We start from the raw sequence: 23,373 nt of genomic DNA, 5'->3' as shown, positions 1-23,373 counted from the left end.
CCTCCGCTTTACTGAATCGCCAGGTAACAGTTCATGATGCTGATGGATTTTGTACAGATAGCATCAGAGGGCACGCCTAACTGCCAACAAAACAGTAGTGTATGGAATGCCGGTGCAACGTGCGACTGCACGAGCGCTGATTCCCCCTGCATAGACAAACCCGCTACAGTCTCCATTTCTTCCTGAAGTGTCTCAGTAGCATTACGGCTTGTGCTCGGTCAGCCACTATGCGGTCTATCCCCATGCATAGACAAACCCGCTACAGTCTCCATTTCTTCCTGAAGTGTCTCAGTAGCATTACAGCTTGTGCTCGGTCAGCCACTATGGGGTCTATCGTCTAAACAACCCATTGCTTCGAACTTCGAAATCATTCTCACCACAGCTGCATTTGTCAACGGACCTTTACCCGTTCGAATCACCTGCCTATGGCGATAGGATCATAATGCTGAACTAGCACATTCCCGATTCTGATAACACAGCTTCACTAGAAGCACCTTTTCAGTTAACATCAACATGCTGCGACTGCTGGCACATCTGATTCTCTCTCTCATTACACGATTGTCACGCGCTGTCACTGATGTTTTGCTGTCCAGTGCCATCTGTTGGACATTTTGTGAACTTTATTGTTTTTTGGTTCTAATAAAACCCCATGTCATTCCAAGCATGTGTGTGAATTTTTACCTCTCTATCTACATTATTCCGTGGTTTATTAAGTTTTCAAATTTATACTGACTTTTTGATCACCCGCTATTTAAACAGGTGCTTGTAATATCTGGATTCTAATTTTTTTCGACAATTATTTTACCTTATTTACTGCCAAGTATTGTGATTGTTCATATTAGTAATAATCTGGTTCACTCATAATTGTCAAACAGAAAGAAATGTCAAGTCTATATCTGAATTTTTTATCCTGGCATTTATGAATTTACAAATCTGCATTGTAGAATGGAATTTTTACATCTTTCAACTGTCTTTTGAACAAAAATGGGTGTTATTTATGATTAAAATGAACCATAATCATTAAATAATAATGAATCCCATAACTAACAGAAATGAAGTAGCACCACAATTCACTTCAAAATTTAGATATTAATCTATTTATGCACTTCAAAGAGCAATTTCTGTTCAACTTATTCACTTCATTTGTCTCCACTACTGTTCTAAAGTATTCTAACAAATTCCAAGAAGTGCTCCTGGCTATAATTTCTGAAATAGTGTTTTACTTTAGCATGTTGCAAATGTCATTTATGACTGAAGCTGTATCAGTTAACCAAACCCTAGTACATTCATAAAACTCATCATACAGCATAGTATTTTCTTTCCGTATCAAAGAAGATATTGCACATAGTCAATGTGGCCTCAAACTGTGTTACACCTTATGAGTCAGTCCAATTTTAAAGTGGGTGCTCTATTAATCACATATCACTCCTCTATAAAAGCGAATACTAACTCATCTTATCTTCAGTTTCACGTATTCCATTTTGGTGTTACTTGAGCTTAACAAAATATTACACAGTTTTTATTTCACAATGTTTTTAGTGAATATTGAAGGGTTATATGACAGAATCCAGTGTTCACAATCATTTATGACAATACATTGTACACACCCCCCTACCCTGAAAGCACATGTTACAGGTAACACATCAGTAAATGTGCATTTCTCCAATGACCTCTTGTGCAAAAAGAAGTATTGCAATTCCTTTTAATAGGGAGAATGCAATGGTCATGATGATCTCTCGACCAACAATATCAGTCAACTTTAATTCGGGTGGTGTTATACATCTCAGCTTCTTTGCAATTACTTCACAGTTATGAAAACATCAAAAATTCCAATGAATTTTTAAAATACATATCAAGACTACAATATTTCAGTGATTTGCTGCTGAAAAGAACCTGCAATGTAGGTTTTCAGTTGCCAGACTGTTTACAAATGACATGGAATTTAGCTAGCCTACTACTAACTCTAGCATAAAATTCAGATCAATACAGGTAAACCTATCTGTTGGTAATGCTACAAACATCTGAGAGTAGCTGATGAAGATAATTCTCCTGGTTTAGGATGGTGCAAAGAAGTTACAAGTAACAACTTCAGCATACTGCAAATATGGCCTTATTCTCAAAATCAAGGGAAATACCTTGTTAACTGTAAATGTTACCACCATTTCCACAGATAATTTCATACAAAAACAAAGGGCTTTTGTCAGTAACTATTAAAGAAAAACACTCTCTTCATTGTATACTGTTGTTAACACAGTATAATTTGACAACAGATTCCTGGCTGCAAAACAACTTTATCTACTACTGCTTCTACTAACACTCATTCCTGTTATAAGAATCATATTAGCTTGTGTTTGACAATTCATTTCCCACCTGGTCAAATCAAAAATAACTTTTAGTAACCGAACTCCAGCATAAAATGGAAAAGGAAATTTTATCACTGTGTTAGTTTTATCATATTATTTTTCCATTAGAACAGTTAAGAACTAGTACTACATGTTCAGTATCTATATCCAAGCTAGGTGACTCCCACATTTGCAAATAGTTTACCCACCTATCACTGTACACAAGAATACAATTTCTTTCAGTACTACTTAGCAGGTTTCAAAATGCAGACATGGAATCCCTTTTTCTCACTTTAATCTACATTACACTTATCATTCTTGTTACTCCATACAAGATTACTACATCATTCTGTTGTCTCATTTAACTGGAAATAACCATGCATTGTAACAACACATCACCATCAATTGTAATGTGGTCATTCATACACTTCTATGGCTTATAACCGGAACTACAGAGCTCGTGGAGTGGAGGCTTTCCATCTGTGCTGCAGTGCCCAGAAAATTACTGTTATTTGATTGTGGGGTAATGTAAAAAAATTATATTTAGTTTCATTCCAATCATTTTATTTAGAAAACTTGTTTATCATGTTCAGTTTTTGGCAGCTGCAGTATACAGGGTATTTGAAGCAAAAAATCTACATGGGCTCTAAAATGCATACATTAAGATCTTTAAGTAATACTACATCTTCAATACTGTGATACGTATCATTTCTACTAAACTAGTGCTCATAGCTATTAAAGTACGCATTTTAGAGCCCACATTTGCTATACTTTTTTTTTTTTTTTTTTTTTTTTTTTTTTTTTTTTTTTTTTTTTTTTTTTTTTTGTCCATACTACTTCCTCCTAAGCAGAGCTCACAGTAGGAGGTATTTGTTTCTCAGTATCAAATATGAAGAAGTGCTCATAGCTCTTAATGTATGCATTTTAGAGCACGTTTGCTACATTGTTTTTGCTTTGAATGATCATTCCTGTCATATCCCTGAATAGTGACAATTCCTCCTGGGACACACTGCAGTTACATAAAGATATATCCACAAAACTTTATAAATCTTAATGACAGCTGGAACTAGTGCCAGACTTGCAGGAGTTGGAATAATAGTGTAATGGGGCATACACATACTGTATCTGAAAAACAAAGTGTTTTGGAGGATGGTGATCTGTTGGGGGTGGGGGTGGGGGGGTGGGGTGGGGGGGGGGGGGGCCATCAGACAAGAACATTCAAATGATAAACTTCAGTAGGAAAATAGAGATAGGAGAAACCACGTTTCACAATCACCATGAATACATGACTAACTTCATCATTATTTTATCAAGGAAGATATGGTTCTACACTAGATAGGAAGTTGTCTGTCAGTAGCAAGAATATGTATCTCATGGCCATATTAAAACTGTGTGTCATACTGGGACTTTAATTCTGAACCTTGCCTTTTACAGGATATCCTCTTACCAACAGATATGCAATCATGACTCATGACCCATGTACTAACAATATTTTTAATACATACAAAAATATAGTGTTTGATCTCCAATTAAACTTAAATACACCGTGCATTTAATTTTTTTTCTTCTCAGCATCTGCCCCATTTTAGAGCACAGCCCACTTGTTAGGATATTAGTTTCCATTTTGTGCCATGTTTGTCATCTTGATTGGAAACTACCACCGTGGACAAGTCATTATGTTAAGCATCAAGTCAGTGTATCCTTATTTAGTATAATTAATGAAGCATAATAACAATCACATTTTTAAATAATACAAAAAGATGAAGGCACAGCGCTTACTGAACAAGATAGCATTACAGAAATGATCATCAACAGATGTTACACAAGAGGTGTGGTGCATCATGGTATGGTTTATTATTAAAATTCCATGAGTGTATATTCCTAGAAAATGCAATCAACATATCACTTCACCGGCCGGTGCGGCCATGCGGTTCTAGGCGCTTCAGTCCGGAACCGCGCGACCGCTACGGTCGCAGGTTCAAATCCTGCCTCGGGCATTGGTGTGTGTGATGTCCTTACGTTAGTTAGGTTTAAGTAGTTCTAAGTTATTGGGGACTGATGACCTCACATGTTAAGTCCCATAGTGCTCAGAGCCATTTGAACGTATCACTTCCTCCTAGACATTCCTGACAAAAAGACTATTTCAATAATATTAGAGAGAGTCTTGCTCATATAGAGGCTTCCCAACAACCATTCTTTCAGCAAATCATTCATAACTGGAACAGAAAAAGAAAGGAAATGGGAAGGGGGGGGGGGGGGGGGGAGGACAGTGCTACATGAAGTACCATTCATTCTTTCTGAGTCTAGATGCAGATGGATGGATTGACGGACAGATTGATGGGGTTAAAGGGACCACACTACTAAGTCATCAGTCGCTTAATCCTTCGTGTGTCGAGCCGGGAATAGTCCCCAGTGTGAAAGGACACAGAAGACAGATCCTAATGGACTCAGTTGTATCCGATAATCAAGAAAACCATGAGACAGAATCACCATCCAGGAAGTAGCTGGAGGCCCCCAGGACACATGCAACTGGAGACACACTGTCTGCATCAGACCGATGATTCCACAAACTCTCAGGAAAGACAACAATGTTGACAAGTCTGTCAGCCAACAGCAGATGTAAACGAATAACGAGAATTAAAAATTTGGAAAGGTCAGGAGCCAGGCTGGACTACTGAGCAAAGGCAGCCATGGGTTCCTTGGGTCAGAGCATGTGATGGGGCACCCCTCAAATCCCTCAACCAGCTGACAAGACTAATGTGCCCTACATCACACAGAGGAGTAAAAATGACTTTTGCAAGTAAAAAGTAAAACCAATCAGCCACTTTGGCATCACGCACCAGCACCAGAGGTAGTGTGTCAGCAAGTCTAAGGTTTCACTACAAGGTGGCCAAATTAGGGCAATCCAGTAGGATGTGCACCACTATGAGACAAGCACCACACTGATAGTGGGTGGATCTTCAGATCGCAGGACGTAGCCACGGGTCAGCCAAGTGTGGCTAATGTGAAACTGACAGAGAATGACACATTCCCTGCAAGAAGCCCAAAGAGAAGACTGTCACCTGGTTGTGGTCCTCTTTATTGCTCCCAGTTTGTTCCGAGAAACCAGGGCACACCAATCTGCATTCCAAGCCTCCAAACTTGGGCAACTAGTCAGCATGCTCATTCCCTGAAATCCCAACATGACCAGGGTCCCACACAAAAGTGACAAACCATCCAGGATGGCAGAGGTCTAAAAAAAAGGAGAGGTCATGGATAGTCACAACCAATGGATGTTGAGAGTAGCAATTATCAACAGTCTGAAGCTACTCAAGGAGTCACTGCTGATTAAGGACAACTCATCAGCACAAGAGTGAAGGTGGCTGAAGGCTTAAGCAATGGCCATGAATTCTGCAGTGAATACACTGCATCTGTTCGGCATGGTGCATAGTTTACTGCATCTTGCAAGTATGTAGGCAAAACCGTTTCATTCATTGACCATGCACCCATCAGTTTACATCATGTCTGAGCCCAGAAATGCATCAAGGACATTCAGGGACAGGCGGCAAAAAAAACCACGTTGTCTACTGGTCTCCACAGGAGAGGTCAAGGCAGATCGAAGGATGGTGTACGCACTATGAGGCACACACAATTTCTCCCCAGCAAGAGGTGACAGTGAGGAAGGGTAGAGTTCAAAGCACAGACTCTGCATGAGAACTGCACTTTTGACTGCATACCTTAGGCTTTGTAGTGCGAGGCATATCTCCCTACCAGGAAAAAGGACATGGCAGTTCAGATGCTCAGGGGAGCAATGAATGCTTATCACATAGTTGAGCAGCAGTTGTTGGTACCTGATCTGTAGGGGAGACACACCAGCCTCCATGAGTAGGTTCTCCACAAGGCCGGTCTGAAAAGCACCTGTTGCATGATGAACCTCACAATGGTGTATCAGGTCCAGCATCCACAATGCTAAGGTGATGCTGAACCTTATGCCAGCCTCCCATAATCAAGATGTAACAGTACCAGAGCTTTGTAGAGCCTCAAAACTGCAAAGTAGTCTTCACCCCACCCCACCTGTCACTAGCATGACAGCAAGGAGCATTAAAGTTTAATCAGCATGTTTGCTTAAGTTGGCGAAGATGGGGAAGCCACACCAAATGGGCATTGACGAACAAATCCCAAAAGAATTTTAAGACTCCAACACATTCAGCATTTGGTCATTGAGGAAGAGCTCTGGTTGGGGATAGACAGTATGACAGTGACAAAAGTGCACAACACGTCTTGGCAGCAGAAAACCAGAAGCCGTGGTGATAGTGCAGTACTGTGCACTTCGTTTGGTATCCTGCTGTTGGCGTTCAGCACCACCCACAGTTGAGGAGCAATAGTAGATGAAAAAGTCGTCAGCTTACAGGGAAGGTAACACTGTAGACCCCACAGCTGTAGTTACTTTGATTGCTACTTCAGAAAGGGGCACACTCAATTCAGAGTCCTGTGGGACCTCCTGCTCTTGTATATGGGGGGTACTGTTGGAAGCACCAACTTGAACCCAGGAAGTACAGTGAGATAAGCAGCTCAGGACGAAAATCGGAAGTTGTCCCTGTAGATGCCACTTGTGGAAGATAACTAGGATGTGGTGACACCATGTGGTGTCATAAGCTCTATGCATGTCAAAGAAGACAGCAATAATATGATGACACAGAGCAAAAGCTGACCAAACAGCAGACTCCAGGCAGACCAAATTGTCAGTAGTAGAATGGCCTTGGCAATAACTGCCCTGGGATGGAGTCAGTCACCATACGTTCAAGCAACTTTCAGAGAACATTTGTGAGGCTAATTGGGTGACAGCGGTCCATTTCAAGGACTTGGTTTCAGAACTAGGATGATCATGCTTTCTCGCCAGTAAGACAGAAACTCACCCTCACTCCAGATAGGAGGTTGGCAATCGATTGATAAGTGTCCGAGCATTTGGCTGTGATTGTTGTCTGGCCCTGGAGACATGTCAGGGCAAAAGGCTTAGGCACTGAGGAATTCTCACTCATTGAATGGAACATTGTAAGGTTTTAGGTGACGTGTAGTAAATCGTGGAAATCACTCTACCTGCTGTTTGGGGACACAAAATGCACGCAGATAATTCTCGGATGCAGAGGCTTGAGCATAATGAAAAGCAAAATGTTTGGCAACAGCATCTGAATCAGTGAGTCATCATCTTTCACAGGGATATCAGGTACATCCGTGGGGGTATTGGTATCCAGAGAGGCATCGAATCTTCACATGCAAAGAATGTGTACATGGTCCAATGGTAACATCATATGGCTCCCAGCATTCTCATTTCTGTTGTTTTACGAGGTGGTGGACCTGGGCACAGAGTGATTTAAAGGCAATGAGGTGCTCTATCAACAAATGTTACTTATGATGTTGGAGAGCCCGTATGTGATCTCTAATGGCCACAACAATTTTGGGGGTCCACTGAGGTACTGTCTTCTGAAGGGTGGATCCCAAGGAAGATGGGATCACTGAGTCAGCTGCTGATACAATGGCTGCGGTGGTGCTCTGGACAACCACACTGATACCTCCATGTAGCGGTCTGTGAAGGGCAACAGCAGTGGTGAAAGCATCTGTAATTTTCAGAGAGAGCCCATCTGTATGGAGCTCCAGGTGAGTGACACTGAAGGAGGGTCAGAATGATTGAAAAATGATCACTGTTGCATAGGGTCATCATGGACTTTCCAACAGATGGACAAAAGAAGAGCTGGGTTGCAGATAGAAAGATTAATGGCTGAATGAGATGCATATGCCACACTGAGCTGTGTGGGAACACCAGTATTTAAGAGTCAAAGATCAAGCTCTGTGATCAAGTTTTTGACAGCTTTACCATGGCCAGTGTCATAGTTCCACCCCAAGAATGGTTGCAGGCATTGAAGTCACCCAATATTACCAAGGGTGGGGTGAGCTGAGAAAACAGTGCAGACAATATGTTCTGGGACACTTAATGATGAGAAGATAGATGCACATTATAGATTGTAAATTCCAGAGATGTCTTCACATGAACAGCCACAATCTCCAAAGTCATACCGAGTGGCATGCGTTTGTTCTAGAGAGATTTCAGTACACAAGTGCAAACAATGCTCGATGCTATTACAATAGTCAATGCAATTGTTTAAAGAGCCCTGATGAGGGTAGGGGGTCTGTGTTGCTGTGAAACAAATTTCCTGAAGGCAATGTAAAAAACGGGGGAGAAGCACAAAAGATGTAGTTGAGCAAAGTGTTTGAGAAAACTGCCACATCTCCATTAGAGGATCACGCTACCAGTATCCTGTGGGGGGTGTGAAGGGACGAAGGAGGCAGGTCACGTCTCAGTGCCATCTGCTGCCACTGATTGTGAAAATACACCACCAATACACATTTGTTTCCAGTCAAGTGGTAGTGGTCATTGGGGGTGGGGGGTGTCGAAGCCCATAGGGGCCACCAGGAATGCTTCTTCAGGTACAAAGAAAGGCAGAACATGTGGGGAATGGTGGCATGGCACCCACCAGAATCTCTTATTGAAGGCCTACTTCTTGTCCTCCTTGTTAGATGATTTAGACTTCTGTGAGGACTCGTCTGCCCCACATTCTGGGACAGAGGAGGAACATTAAATCCTATGACCTGTGGCCAATTTTACCCACCTATGTGATCATATTTCTTCTTGGTTTCTTGATATGTGAGGCAGTCAAGGGTTTTGTATTCCTGGATTTTCTTTCTTTTCTTGTTTGAAAATTGTGCAGTATGGTGAACAGGGGAATGGTGCTACCCACAATTGACACAAGGGCGGGTGAAGGGTACAAGGAGCCTTCATGTGCAACTAACAGCCACAATTCCTACAGAATGGGATGGCATTGCAATGTGAACACACGTGTCCAAATCACATGCATTTGTAGCATCACATAGGAGGAGGAATACACAGTTTGACATCACAGCAATAAACCGTCACCTCGATATTGTCAGGCAATGACTCACTTTCAAAAGCCAAGATGAAGGCTTCTTATCAATACTATTGTCTTTTGTTCCTCACTGAACAAGATAGACAAAATACCCAACCCGTCGCTCCAAATTAGCGCACAACTTGTGATGAATCTGTAAGAGGAGTGTTTGGTGGAAGATGATACCCTTTACTATATTCAGACTTTTATTGGGTGTTATAGCAACAAGAATGTAATCCAGCTTGTTGCAGGTGAGCAGTGCCCATGACTGAGCAGGGGTGGCTGTTTTAAGCAGAATAGAACCACTTTTCATGTTGAAATTGCTGCCATTTCTCCAAACCTGCCCTCGAGGTGTTCAATGAAGAACAATGGCTTTGTAGTCAAATGGAATCCCTGTCCATCCTAGAACAAACCAACAATTGGGAAGGGGATTTCTCATCTTGTCTCTCAGCCCCATGTTCCTCTTATGGCATAGACAGGGAACGGAACCTTTTGGGGTCGTCCACATTGTAATCTGTCTTAGCTTTGGAAGAGACTGCTGGGGCCATATCATTAATAATGAAGTTCGTAAAGGCCAGAAGGTGACAAAATAAGTATCCAAAACACAAACCAAATCAAAGCACAATCAGCACCAAGAAGACCTCCCATTGGAAAAGTAGAAAGGAAAAATGAAGTAGGATAGACCTGCAGTACAGAAAGGGAAGTAGCACTGCGGGCCCCATGGTGGCCAATCACATACTCAAAAAAGAGACATGAGGCCTGTGGGGGGGGGGGAGTCCTAGATGTAGGTGTTCCACTTTAACACACACAAATTTTAATAGTACATACTGACAGGGTTTTGAGAGATGGTAAAACAACACACATTTTTTCTAGTATGGAAAATGCAAACATGACTCAGTCTTGTCAAACAAATGGCAGGAAAAAGATCTGAGATGCAGACTGGTGTTCCCTGGTTTATAGTGTGGGAACACAAATTGGTGGTGATGGGTGTGTGTGTGTGTGTGGGGGGGGGGGGGGGGGGGGAGGGAGGGAGGGAGGGAGGGAGAGAGAGAGAGAGAGAGAGAGAGAGAGAGAGAGAGAGAGAGAGAGAGAGAGAGAGAGAGAGAGAGAGAGAGAGAGAGTGAATTTTCCACTGCCAAGTGCACGACAATAGTGTGCACAATAATAGTGTGCACATCCGTGTGTGGTCAGGCCATTCCATGCAGTAGTGTCCCCATGCTGGGAATGATAGGGTGCTGAACACTGTACTCAGATCTTATCATCACAGGTTTTTCTGTCTTTGTTCACACCAACAAGTTTTAAAAATAATGTGACTTTGAATACTCTTTATTGTTGAAGTAGGTAACATTACAAAGGTGCACATTTCAGAAAGCATGTTTTATGTGATATATTTAAAAACAAGGCATAAGACAACAGCCCCACATCACATTCTTTACAGCAGTGATGCAATTCCTTCCATTTTCTGTTCCTGCTGCATATACTGCATCTACTTACAGGTCCATGCTGTTTTACTGGTGACTCAATGGTGCTTGGAATGTGCTTTTCTAGAATCCACAATGGATTTCCCTCTTATGATCAACCACATTCAGAATGTGTCAGGTTTTTAACTATATATTTCTGCTATACATGTATCTTTCCAGCTCTTCAAGTGGGTTTATTCATAATGAATAGTTCACTAAACAGTTTAGTGTCTCTTAGATTCTTCTACAGTAAATGAGACTAATTCCTCCATGAACAATGCCTGAAAAACTGTAATTCACCAGTGTTTTCCAGAAGTGTAGGAGTCACACCTGAATGTGCTGTATCAAAATCATGAACACTAGGATTCAGCCCCTTCATGTACCACTGAAATTTATACACAAACTTGCCTTTCTTCACTGGGGGCATGTCATCTTTATCATCACCGACAATTGTACTTTTGGAAGGCGAAGGCATGTAACAAGAAAAACAACTTTACAGTGTCCTCAGTTGCAGACAAAGAAAGGGAAAATTTACTCCCATTACCATTTTCCATGACACTGTTTTATTTCTCCATCAGACAGCACATGCTTACAGTTTCAAACAACGGAAGCCAAAAGACTGACGAACACCCACTTCTGCTATCTGAGTCATATCAAGGAACCATTAGTAACCGTACAAACCCCTTTGAGCTCTGCAAGTGGTATCATCTTACCATGACACTTGTATTTACTAAGAAATTGTATAAATTTACATATCTGATGTTAGCACTTCTGAAACGCTCAGATGCTGCTGCATGTATATGTCATTAACATTGGAGGCATGATGACCAAGCACGGATATACACATCACTATCTGTTAAAGGGTTAAAACTGCCACTGGGCTGAGCTCCAAGTTCGGGCTCCTGTTTAGTACATAGTTACAATCTATCAAAAGGTTTCAAAACAGTGCTCACTCCACTACAGAGTGAAAGGTAAATTCTGAAGACTATATGTTATTCAGCTTATAAAAATATGGAATGAGAGATGAAGTTTAATATCAATGTAATGTTTTTATGGAATATTTTATGCCGTATAATGTGCACTGATATACACAAAAAAGGCTTTATTTTTGTTCCTTATTAGCCACACACGTAACTATCGGTCTTTCAGTTTTACCTGCAATGTCGTCCCATCAGGCTGTCTTTTCTACTGTAGACTGCACTGTTGACCACTTGTGAACTGCCAAGAACTGACTTACCAGGTGAATAAACTGAATGTTATTTGCAAAAACTATTTGCTGAGTGTATTACTTCAGTTCTGAATAAAGCATTCAGCTCCTTCACTCTCAGTTGATTATGTAATGTTAAATTCAAATGATCAAAGCGTTAGTAAGAAGTCGTGGAAAACTAAGTAAATCTGTATATCAAGTTACTGTGTTGGGTAAATGAAATCAGTTTCACTTACCCAACAGATAAACTCTTGAAAGCAGGTTTGATTCACACAAGAAAGATATACTTCCTTCGCCAGTCTTCTAAGAAGGCATTTTCCAATGTAGTTTATGACACCAGTTGGCTGTAATTGGTCACAGCCGTGAAATCACTCACACAGATCACAGATAAAATGAACACACAATCCACTTGAAAATCCTGGATGTGATTCTGTAAGAAGTATACCTTTTCACAGGAGGTGTTTAGTCACATAACATCCATGTGAAAGTATTTTTAAAAAATGTTATAAGAAACCGCTGGGAAATTATCCACTTAGCAGTTTCTCATACACCACTAACATGTATCTTATAAAAAAAACTAATAATGAAACTGTAAAATGTTTCAAAACTGGAAAATGATAGTAGTACTAACTTAAATTAAGTAAATTACTGTGAAGACAATATACCAATATTCTGAAAAGGAGTAGTTTACTTGAAGACAAAATGTACCACAGAACAAATATGCATTTAATAACTTCCTCTTTAAATGAAAGTCTGGCGTGTTGAAATATTTGGTTCAAACTGTTCTATACTCATTAAAATACTGAAATTCTAAATAATTAATGTCATGAAATAAAATAATCAAGCATTTATTGACGGAAAGTTTCATTCACAACAATCATTATGGAGACAAATTAAACAATTATATTAGGTTGGTGCATGAGTTCATAGCGTTTTTATTTTGCATGTTGGTATTCTGGTAGCTATGGGTTTCTTTATTGATTGCCATTTTTTTATCTGTAATTCACCGTTGCTATTTGAGTTTACATACTGTCATTTCGTTATTTGGAAGAAACTGCAATTTTTTCTGACATATTCTTCTGTTTGAGTTCAGTAGAGGAGTGACAGCAGCGGAGGCAACCAGGAACATTTGCACTGTGTATGAGAATATGCCATTGGACAAATGGCAAGAAGATGGCTTTCTCATTATAACGAGGAGTGTTTTGACATCAGTGACTCTCCACATTCAGGAAGACTTTCATGGTTTGATAAAGATTGTTTAAACATATTAATCCGCAATGATCCACATCAGTGTACTCAAGAACTAGCAAATGTGATATTCTGTGATAATTCCACCATCGAGCAACAGCTGCATGCAATGGGGAAGTGTCAAAAATCAGGTATGTGTGTACTGCATACTCTAGCCCAAAATGACAAAAATCAGCGGATGGCCATATATGCTCTTCTTGCTCGTCATCAACTGGTTCGAGACCACCACCAACCATTCCTATTCTGAACTGTTACTGATGACAAAGTGGTGTCTTTATGCTAACAAAAGGGAAAGAAACGAATGGTTGAGCCCAAACAAAGCAACAACTCCCTGTGCAGAACCTTCATGCATTCAGAAAAGATAATGTTAAGAATCTGGTAGAACAACAACTGAATGATGTACTATGAATAGTTTTCCTGCGGTGTAGCCATCACTGTTCACATTTATTGTCAACAGAGATGTTTGCACATGGAATCTAAGAGCAGTGATCCAAAGACAGTGTGAAATGATGCTAATCCATAATAACATCTGCCCGCATTCTGCTAGACCAACCGAAAACACAACATACGACTTTCGTTGAGAAATCATTCCACATCCACTTTATTCACCTGATCATGCACTCTCTGGTTTCCACCTTTTCTTCTCTCTATCGAACAACCTTCAAGGAACTTCCTTTTTTATGAAAACGTGCTCCAAACATGGCTTGACAAGTTCTTTGCCTCAAAACCACATGGTTTCTAGAGTCACAGAATCGAAAAGTTAACCCAGCATTGGTGGACTGTTGTAAATAGTGAGGGAGAATATATTATTGATGACTAAAGTCTGAAGTCTCTGTTTTGTGGATCTGTTGTGTTTATTGAACTTATGGAAAAACACTAAAAACTTATGTACCAACCCAATACTATCAAAAACATTTAACACAGAAATAAAAATGAGGCTGCAACTGGAGAGGCAGACAGTTTTCTTTTTCTCAGGAGACTAACAGACTGTTTCCCATAAACTTTACATTATTTTAAAAGATACAGTTTGCTCGAGACAAGGGATTTTGGAGAAGGGGTGCGGTGTGGGGGGAATAGTGTTTATCATGGAAAGGCACTGTTAATACTGTAACTTCCCTCTCGTTGTGCTTACTACAGGTAACCAAGTCTCTCTTACTCCCCCATAGCAATTATTCATTCAGAAATTTGTGATGCATTGCAGAACTAATAATTTTTTTGTGCAACGTTTTTCTTTCCATTGCAGAGCATCTCAGTGATAAAAAATGTGGAAAGATACGTCATGAAAAAGTAACTAAGTATGCAGATGAATATGGAATTACATAATTGAATGTAATTTCATTTACGTAACAGATAAACTCCAGGAAGTAGGATTTGTCACACAATGTGTTTCTCCTTTTGAAGGGAAAAAAAGGCATCATAACATCCAATTAAGAACTAATCTTGCATTATACCTGAATACGCATGTTCATTATCCATATTACAATACTGTGTGCTGAAGAATGTTGTACAGCAACACCTGGCTACCGATTCTGACATACTCTAAGAGGAATATCTTTCTGAAGGTAGATTCTGTTTGCTAGCTATTTTTCACACTCAACCAGATAATTGTTTTGAAAAATATATTCAACAAATATAAGGTGGTTGTAATTCATCTTGCTTTTTATAAATAGGATAAGTGGTAGTGACTGACAATTTTCAGAGAAGTAATTCAGAGTGTTCACAGGTCTATCCTCTGTTGGACCTTTTTTTATCTCCTGGCACCATATTTTACAAGACAAGAATAATACTTTGCCACTGCCCCACCAATGTCTGCCTTGTTTTTTACTGTTTTATCGAAGTTTATTCTCTCCTCTGAAGTACATCACAATTTTGTCTCCTCCACTCTCTCTCTCACGAGTTTGAACCTCTGCATGGCAAAATACATTAAGTCTCCCACCCCCCCACGCACACACAATAATGAATCTAGCTCTTTCTGAACCTCTGATCAGTTAATGAACTAAAATATACCTCCTAAATTCTGGCTACCTGTGAACTGGATTTCAGACAAACTGGATATGTCATACTTGTTGATGTTTATAGAATTTTTCTGTCATTGGGTGCATATAATTTCTCATTTAAATCTCAGTATAACTGTAAAACTTTGATCTTACACAATAAAACTTAATTGACAGAGAAGCAATAATAAATACTCTGAAAACAGCTATTCATTAATTTTGATATTTTTATCATTCAATTTTAAATGCACATGAAACATATGTTCCTATCTACGTTTTTTGTTTATTTTACTATCAGTGTGTAATCAACATGACAACTTAACAGGAAGTTTCTAAATTTTACATTTACAGATTTTGCAACCATTGTCATTTAATATTACAATTAAAATTGTTTACTTTTTTTTTTTTTTTTTTTAAATACTATGTAACTCAAATTTGTTGGACGATTTAAAAAAGGAAGTCACCTGAATTATATTTTGTTTCACAATTTGTTCTGGATTATTCTAGAATGTTTACGTATCTTATAATATACCGGACTGGTTTCAATATATTGCTCCATTCTGTCATACTGTTTTCCACTTCACTTGAGTTAGCAACTAGGAAAGCTAATTGGAAAGCTAATTGGAAGAGACAATAGACACAGACAAAGAAAAGAGCTTTGAGTTTTATGGTTGATTTTTACTTGATACATTTCAAAAATGTGTGTCTAATATTATGTGAAATAATAAATAAATGACAATTTACAAGTACTTCACTATTACCCACAGGCTTATCATTCAAGAACCCTGGACGTGGATATTATCCAACAACATTTCTTCATACTAGATACTGAGGCCACATCAAAGTTAAGTAAACAGTTCCAAATATTTGTAAGTGTGACATATTATTGTGTGGAGTTAGGAATGCATTGCTGTAAAACAGTTTTAGTTCAGAAGCAATTTTCAAACTCAAGTTGTAATTGATGGACAAAGAGACAAGTGCCATATTTGTGGGTGTCAGCCAGGATAAACAATGTCGTAGCTTCTGGAATCCAACACTTTCTCCATGCTTTTACTTTTGAACATCTAAATAAACATTGTTATATCAACGTGTGATTTGTTTACTAACTTCGGATTTTGGAGAAGGAACCAAGAGAGGTGCATCACACACACACACACACACACACACACACACACACACACACACACAGAGTGAGACTGATGTATACAAGGTGACATTTTACTCTTTTTTCAAAACTAATAATGGGCCCTTGGGAGCCTAGGTTTCATTAAGTCAACAAATACACTATGTGATCAAATGTATCCAGATGTCCCCAAAAACATTTCATATTAGGTGCATTGTGCTGCCACCTACTGCCACGTACTCTATATCGGTGACCTTAGTAGTCATTAGATGTCGTGAGAGAGCAGAATGGGGTGCTCCACCAAACTCATGGACTTCAAACGTGGTCAGGTGATTGGGTGACACTTGTGTTATATGTCTGTACATGACATTTGCACACTCCTCAATATCTCTAAGGTCCACTGTTTCTGATGTGATAGCGAAGTGGAAACATGAAGGAACGTGTACAGCACAAAAGCGTACAGGCCGACCTCATCTTTTGACTGACAGAGACTGCTGACAGTGGAAGAGGGTCGTGATGTGTAACAGGCAGACATCTATCCAGACCGTAACACAGGAATTCCAAACTGCATCAGGGTCCACTGCAAGTACTATGACAGTTAGGCGGGAGGTGAGACAACTTGGATCTCGTGGTCAAGCAGCTGCTCATAAGCCAAACATCACACCGGTAAATGCCAAACGATGCCTCATGTGGTGTAAGAAGCGTAAACTTTGGACAATTTAACAGTGGAAAAATGTTGTGGGGAGTGAAAAAATCATGGTACACAATGCAGTGATCCAATGACAGGGTGTGATTATGGTGAATGCCCAGTGAATGTCGTCTGCCAGCGTGTGTAGTGACAACAGTAAAATTCAGAGGCGGTGGTGTTATGGTGTAGTCATGTTTTTCATGGAGGGAGCTTGCAGCCCTTGTTGTTTTGCATGGCACTATCACAGCACAGGCCAACATTGATGTTTTAAACACCTTCTTGCCTCCAACTGTTGAAGAGCAATTCGGGAATGGAGACTGTATCTTTCAACACGATCGAGCACCTGTTCATAATGCACAGCCTGTGGTGGAGTGGTTACACAACAATAACATCCCTGTCAGGACTGGCCTGCATGGAGTCCTGACTTTTATCCTATAGAACACCTTTAGGATGTTTTGGAATGCTGACTTCGTGCCAGGCCTCATCGACCAACATTGAAACCTCTCCTCAGTGCAACACTCCATGATGAATGGGTTGCCATTCCCAAAGAAACCTTCCAGCACCTGACTGAACATATGCCTTCAAGAGTGAAAGCTGTCATCAAGGCTAAGGGTGGGCCAATACCATATTGAATTCCAAAATTACCAATGGAGGGTGCCAGGTATCCGGATACTTTTTATCACATAGTGTATAAACTGTACAAATGTACAATTTGGTTAGTATACACACTTTAGCAGGGATCCACAGAACTTACAAATATTTTGGGTGAAAATCATTTGCAGCAGATTATCTGACGTGCATGTAATCTGGAACATTTTGTTAATAGGATGTGTTTTTTTGTGAGCTACATTGTTCGTTGCCAGAGGAAGTTGTTTCTTCATTTTTCTTTCCTTCTTTACACTTGTAAGCCATAAAAATTGCTGAATTGTTTTCTATAATGCATCACAGTTTCAAAATATAATAATAGTGTACATTTTGCATTTGGAAATCAGCTTCTGAACAATGCCACCATTGCTATTCTGCAAATGAATGGGCACACAAGAAAAGATAAAACAAAATAAAAATTGTATGCAGAAAATTTTATTGTGTGATTGACAGACAAAATGTGTGAATGAAAGAAATCTGCAGTGCACAAGTAGGGTGATAGGAATGGATGAGGAAATTAGTCCATAAAAGGCATAACTGATCTTATAATGAGGTGGTCATTTATAACATATATCCGTATTATCAAACGTTTCTGAACTTTACTTCGACAATCTAATGCATAAATGTGTTCCCAAACTCTTATCACATTTGCATTATCGGTATCTAAGTTCAGTAACTGCAACGGAAATTCTCAATGTATCTGACCAAAAATGTGCATTTATAGCACAAAATTTTCCCTTAGTAAAACTGTTTCCACTGGTTGAAAAGTTGCACTGTGCAGACTAGCTATAAAAGAAACAACTGCCATCAAAACAGTACAAATAACAGTATGGGGTTTAAAAAAAGATTGTTAGTCATCATGCTACATGATTGTGGAAACAAATACTAAAGACCAATTTTATTCACAGATGTTATTTGAGCAAAATCATCTTTTTGTTACACTTAAAAAAATAAGAGAAGACAACACAGGACAAAAAAATTCCCACCACATCTATTTCAAACTTGAGCTACAATAAAAAAGGAATCTTATTGTGCAAAGACAGCAGACAGCATATCAAGCAGCAGTTACAACAACGAACACCGACTGACACTGTGCTACTTCGCCTGTACGTCATTGTTGGAGGTAACGACATGGTGTCATTCTCTTCTGGCTGATCATCCGGGCTGATAGCCACAGTGGGCAGCTTAGATGTGCTCTCAAACAGCTTTCGGTGATGCTGTGACATCACCCCCCTGCAAGATAAGCCGATATGCAAAGCCCCCATTCACTACACAGATAAAACCTTTGTTTTTTTTAACACATGCTGGAAACAAAATATAGGTCTTATTAGAATTTCTTACAAGACAGAAATAACATTTCTCTTAACTTTTAACCAACAACATTTTCAGTTACTTTTCACACCAGTCTCAATGGTAACGTTTACTAACTAAAGTTATGGGAAAGTAAAACTACCACTAACTAAAACACAACCACTTCAGAATCTAAAAACACACACACACACACACACACACACACACACACACACACACACAAACAAATGCACTTGCTCTACTGTGTCCCTACAACAGCAAAGATGCAGTTACCCCAATAGATAACTCGATGACGTGAAAGGTACATTTCTATTGTTCAGGTGATGCCTTTCAAAACTGAAATGATACTTGGAAGATACGATGTCCATTTACAGTCACTACAGCAGGGTGGATAAAAATATTCACTATTTCCTTGAAGTAGTTATGTGGGTAAAAAAATATTAACATATAATCTAGACAGTTCTCTTGTCTGCAACTAGCAGAGAATTCAATGAGACAATGTTGTTGTCATAGTGCTCCACTGCTTCCAGCAGTTACACCACAGAACACAAAGATAATTTCTACGATACAGAAGAAAACCAGCAAACTTGAATCCATATGTCTCAATAATCCGGTTTCAGGCAGTGACACACACAACCTTTGCCAAAGCAGTGCGTTTCCTTTATTAAAATTACGATGGTTGCTACAAAGTTCATCACCCTCCTTTTTTCTGTTTTTGTAACCCTATATGACACTGCCTTTATTTTTAGTTTCAAGAACAACAAATTTCTGCAGTATCTTGTTCCTATAACTATTACAGGCTACTCATGAAAGACTCAGCAGTAGTGCAAAATTATAATGTATGCTTGGAACCATAACTGAAAGCAACAAATATACTGTTTCCCACTGCACTTCTACAATGGAATGAATGACTGCAGCTAAAGCTATTTAAGCTTGGGAAAGCAATTACATATATTAATACTTCTATATGATAATGCAATATTACAGTTTGAACATTTTATAAGACTGAAGCACGTTTTGTGGCACAGTTTACATTATAACAGAGTTATTAATTTTATAAATATTTTAACACTTTTCACAAGTGTGACATAACAAGGGCAAATTTCTAGAGACAGCTGCTGAAATAGAAAAAGCATCCTATACAAGTTTAGTTACCAGCTTACAAACAAAAGCAAAAACATCCAACCAGAATTCTACGCTACCTTTCGATGTGTCCATATCCACCTTCAGAGGAATCCAGGCTTCTAATGGAACTAGGACTGTGCTGATGTAACATGCCAGGAGAGGAGGCAGCTTTGGGTGAAAAGCGCGGGGAAGCCCAAGGAGGAAAATGGAATGCACCAGGAGCAGACCTTTTAAAATACATTGAGGAGGGAGATGTGGAAGGTATATCTTTGCAGCTAGATGGAGACAAGGAGCTACGCTGACGCCACATGCTGCCCAGACCGAGAGACCACGAGCTGGGCCACAAATGCCACTGTGCCTTCTCTGACACTATAGGTTTTGGTGGAGACTGAGTGCTCAAAGAGGTGGCTGTAGGATTGCTCAAGGAAGCAACATCAGTGCACAGATGCATACGCAGCACCGAAACCGGCCACGATGGGGACCTACAAAGCCCATGCAGGATGGGGGGAAAGAAACAATACAATCAAATGCCAAGGGAAAATATACATACCTATTTATTTTACTGCAGGTTTATAAGTCAGTGAAAAATTGCAGTCAGTAAACAGAAAATTCATAACAGTTGAGGTTACAACACCAGTTTCAATTGAATTTAAAAATGCTCCATTCTCTCTTGATATCATCCCCCCCCCCCCCTCCCCGCCTTCCCACCTCTGCCCCCAACCCCAACCTTCTCGGCTGTTCCCTGCCTCCCCTGCCACACTTTCTTTCCAACAGCTACTACTGAACAGCACATACTTCAAAACAAAAATTATAACTTGATACTGTGCAGTTGATGCATGTTGAAAGATAATCAACAATTAAGTTATTTGACTACACTGCAATTCTTAAGTTTCTAACATCTACCCGTACCCCATTATTTATACTGCTGCTGCTGCTGCTGCTGCTGCTGCTGCTACTACTAATACTAATAGAAAGATCTGCAACCAATGAAAATTAATAGTTGTTACAAAATTTTCACACAAAAAAAAGTTTGCATTTGAACATCTGCATAAAACTACAAAAAATATAAAAACACAACAAATTATCAAGTGACAAAAAGTGTTAATATGTTACTCCTACTGTTAATGTCTAAGTTATACCACGTGAATTCTTTTCACCAAAAACAAAACCAACTTTGTCAAAAATTTATGGGTAATTACTGAACTAGTTTAGCAGAAGTATACTGATCAGAAAATGGATTAATAATACACATCAGAAAAAAAAAGGATGTCGACGAGACGTTAAACATCCTAGATGGGGCAATAAATGTCAGGAAACATCTCAGTCCAAGACAAAAATGTGTAGCTAAGCTGACTACAGAAACAAAGCTTTCTCAGTCTTAAGAGCCTACTTCAATTAACATCAAACACTTCACACACTGCTCAGTATGGTAGTCTGTCTCCCTCTTCCCCCTTCTCACTCTGTCTCCCATCCCCTCACCAGGAAATCAGTTGGAGGAATGTTGTGGCACCTTACAAGCAAAGTAACTGTTAGAAACAAATAAATACCATAGTATTACTATAGTGATGAGTCACTGCAACAAGACAGAGCATCATTTTTCATATTTAAAGTGCAGTAGTGTTGCATGTAACAAGTATCTGAACCATGTGTGTGTGTGTCAGAAACCCTGGAATTATTCTGAGATAACATTATACATGGAAGTAACAAATCTTGAGGAGCAACTTGCTTCACACGTTCTTTCCTTAAAAATTTTGAAGTAATGGGTAATGGAGTGAAATTTAGCTCCCTAAATCTCTAACAATCATAGCAACATTGTACTACTTCCTGAATGTTGGTCCGGCATAACATTTGGTTTAAAACTTATGTCACATTTCCAAATTTTATTTATTGAAATTCTTGGCATACTTGCAAATACAACTGTGAAAAATACAAATTGGCCTGCCACTCCTTAATGACATTTTATAGCTAACAAACTGGAATTAAGTGTATACAGGGACTGCAGTGAATGTTAGAAATGTTTCAATGCCAGTTTCTATAACAACACTTGTACATATTGTTTGTGAACTCAGTATTCTGATTCCATTACTTGCTGTAATATATAATACAAAGTCAAAGTTCTTGGTCCCACACAGTATTTTGGTCACATTCCTGCCACTCTATGACCTTTTGGAATGTAGAATTCCTTAGATGGGGCACTATGAAGTCAGTTGTTTGTCTGTAGTGATTATGTAAGCAATCTATTGAGAGATTTTTGATAAAATGTGTACAAAACACAATTACTCACTGAGAAAAATTGCTTCTCTCATTGGGTTTGATCAAACAATAAAGAAACATTGTTTCATTTCGTTTTCTGTGTTGCTGAATTTAAGCATGGTCATGCATCTATTGAAGAAGAAGAAGAAGAAGAAGAAGAAGAAGAAAAAGAAAAAGAAGAAGACTATGATGATGATGATTTGAGGAAGGTTAAAGAGCTATACAATTGCAAATTTTCAGCACTATATTGTCAATATCACACTCGACACTAACTGAAGGCAAAGAACCTTAGTGCTTTGTAAAGGTTTTCACAAACTATATGCACTACCTGTTCACCGAATATTTTGGCTATGACAAAGCTTTCAACCATTAACTGTTGCTCACAAACGCATACAAATCAACAGTGCTATAGGAATTGCAGATTTCTTTAAATGAAATTTCAGTAATTTTCACACATTTCATATCAGTAAATGAAGTATGGATTGATTGTTACATGTCAAAACAGGATTGACAAAGAGTGAAAAATTATATGGACATTACAAAGGTGCAATCTGCAGGAAAAATCATGGCAACCAGTTACGGGGATTCTCATGGTGTGACACGCACAGAGTAAGTCTCCAAGAGCAAACATCTACATCTTCCAAAGAAGGTACCTCTTTTCCACAAAGACAACACACCCTTATACAAATCTCTGACTGTTCAAGTCATCCAAAAATCTCCTGTCACAGCATATACTCTGAAGTAACAAGGAAACTGGTATAGGCATGCATATTCAAATACAGATATATGAAAACAGGCAGAATACGATGCTGCGGTCGGCAACGCCTATATAAAACAGCAAGTGCCTGGTGCAGTTGTTAGATCAGTTACTGCTGCTACAATGGCAGGTTATCAAGATTTAAGTGATTTTGAATGTGGTGTTATAGTTGGCGCACGAACGATGGGGCACAGCATCTCTGAGGTAGCAATGAAATATATTTCTTTTCTCTTATGACCATGTCACAAGTGTACTATGAATATCAGAAATCTGGTAAAACAT

General features: G+C 39.3%; 1 protein-coding gene across 4 annotated transcripts in view; it reads right to left on the bottom strand.

Moving 5' to 3' along the window:
- The window catches only part of LOC124556685 (protein FAM102A), a 460,608-nt gene that overhangs the window by 28,594 nt on the left and 408,641 nt on the right, over positions 1 to 23,373 (bottom strand). The window contains exons 6-7 of one of the 4 annotated variants that reach the window (XR_006968659.1): positions 20,159 to 20,563; positions 12,184 to 12,377 (exon numbers count right to left, since the gene is read on the bottom strand). The exons of 1 other annotated variant lie outside the window; for it this stretch is intronic. Coding sequence is in view for 2 of the 3 variants with exons in the window: in XM_047130653.1 (XP_046986609.1) it covers positions 20,159 to 20,563 (405 nt within the window). In the remaining variant the exon portion in view is untranslated. Of the gene's footprint in view, positions 1 to 12,183; positions 12,378 to 18,734; positions 18,879 to 20,158; positions 20,564 to 23,373 lie in introns of all 4 variants that reach the window. 2 more of the 4 variants (XM_047130653.1, XM_047130654.1) reach the window with 2 other exon arrangements.

This window comes from Schistocerca americana, chromosome X (genome assembly GCF_021461395.2).
Source record: "Schistocerca americana isolate TAMUIC-IGC-003095 chromosome X, iqSchAmer2.1, whole genome shotgun sequence".
Taxonomy (NCBI): domain Eukaryota; kingdom Metazoa; phylum Arthropoda; class Insecta; order Orthoptera; family Acrididae; genus Schistocerca; species Schistocerca americana.
This window is presented reverse-complemented; position numbering and strand designations above follow the sequence as displayed.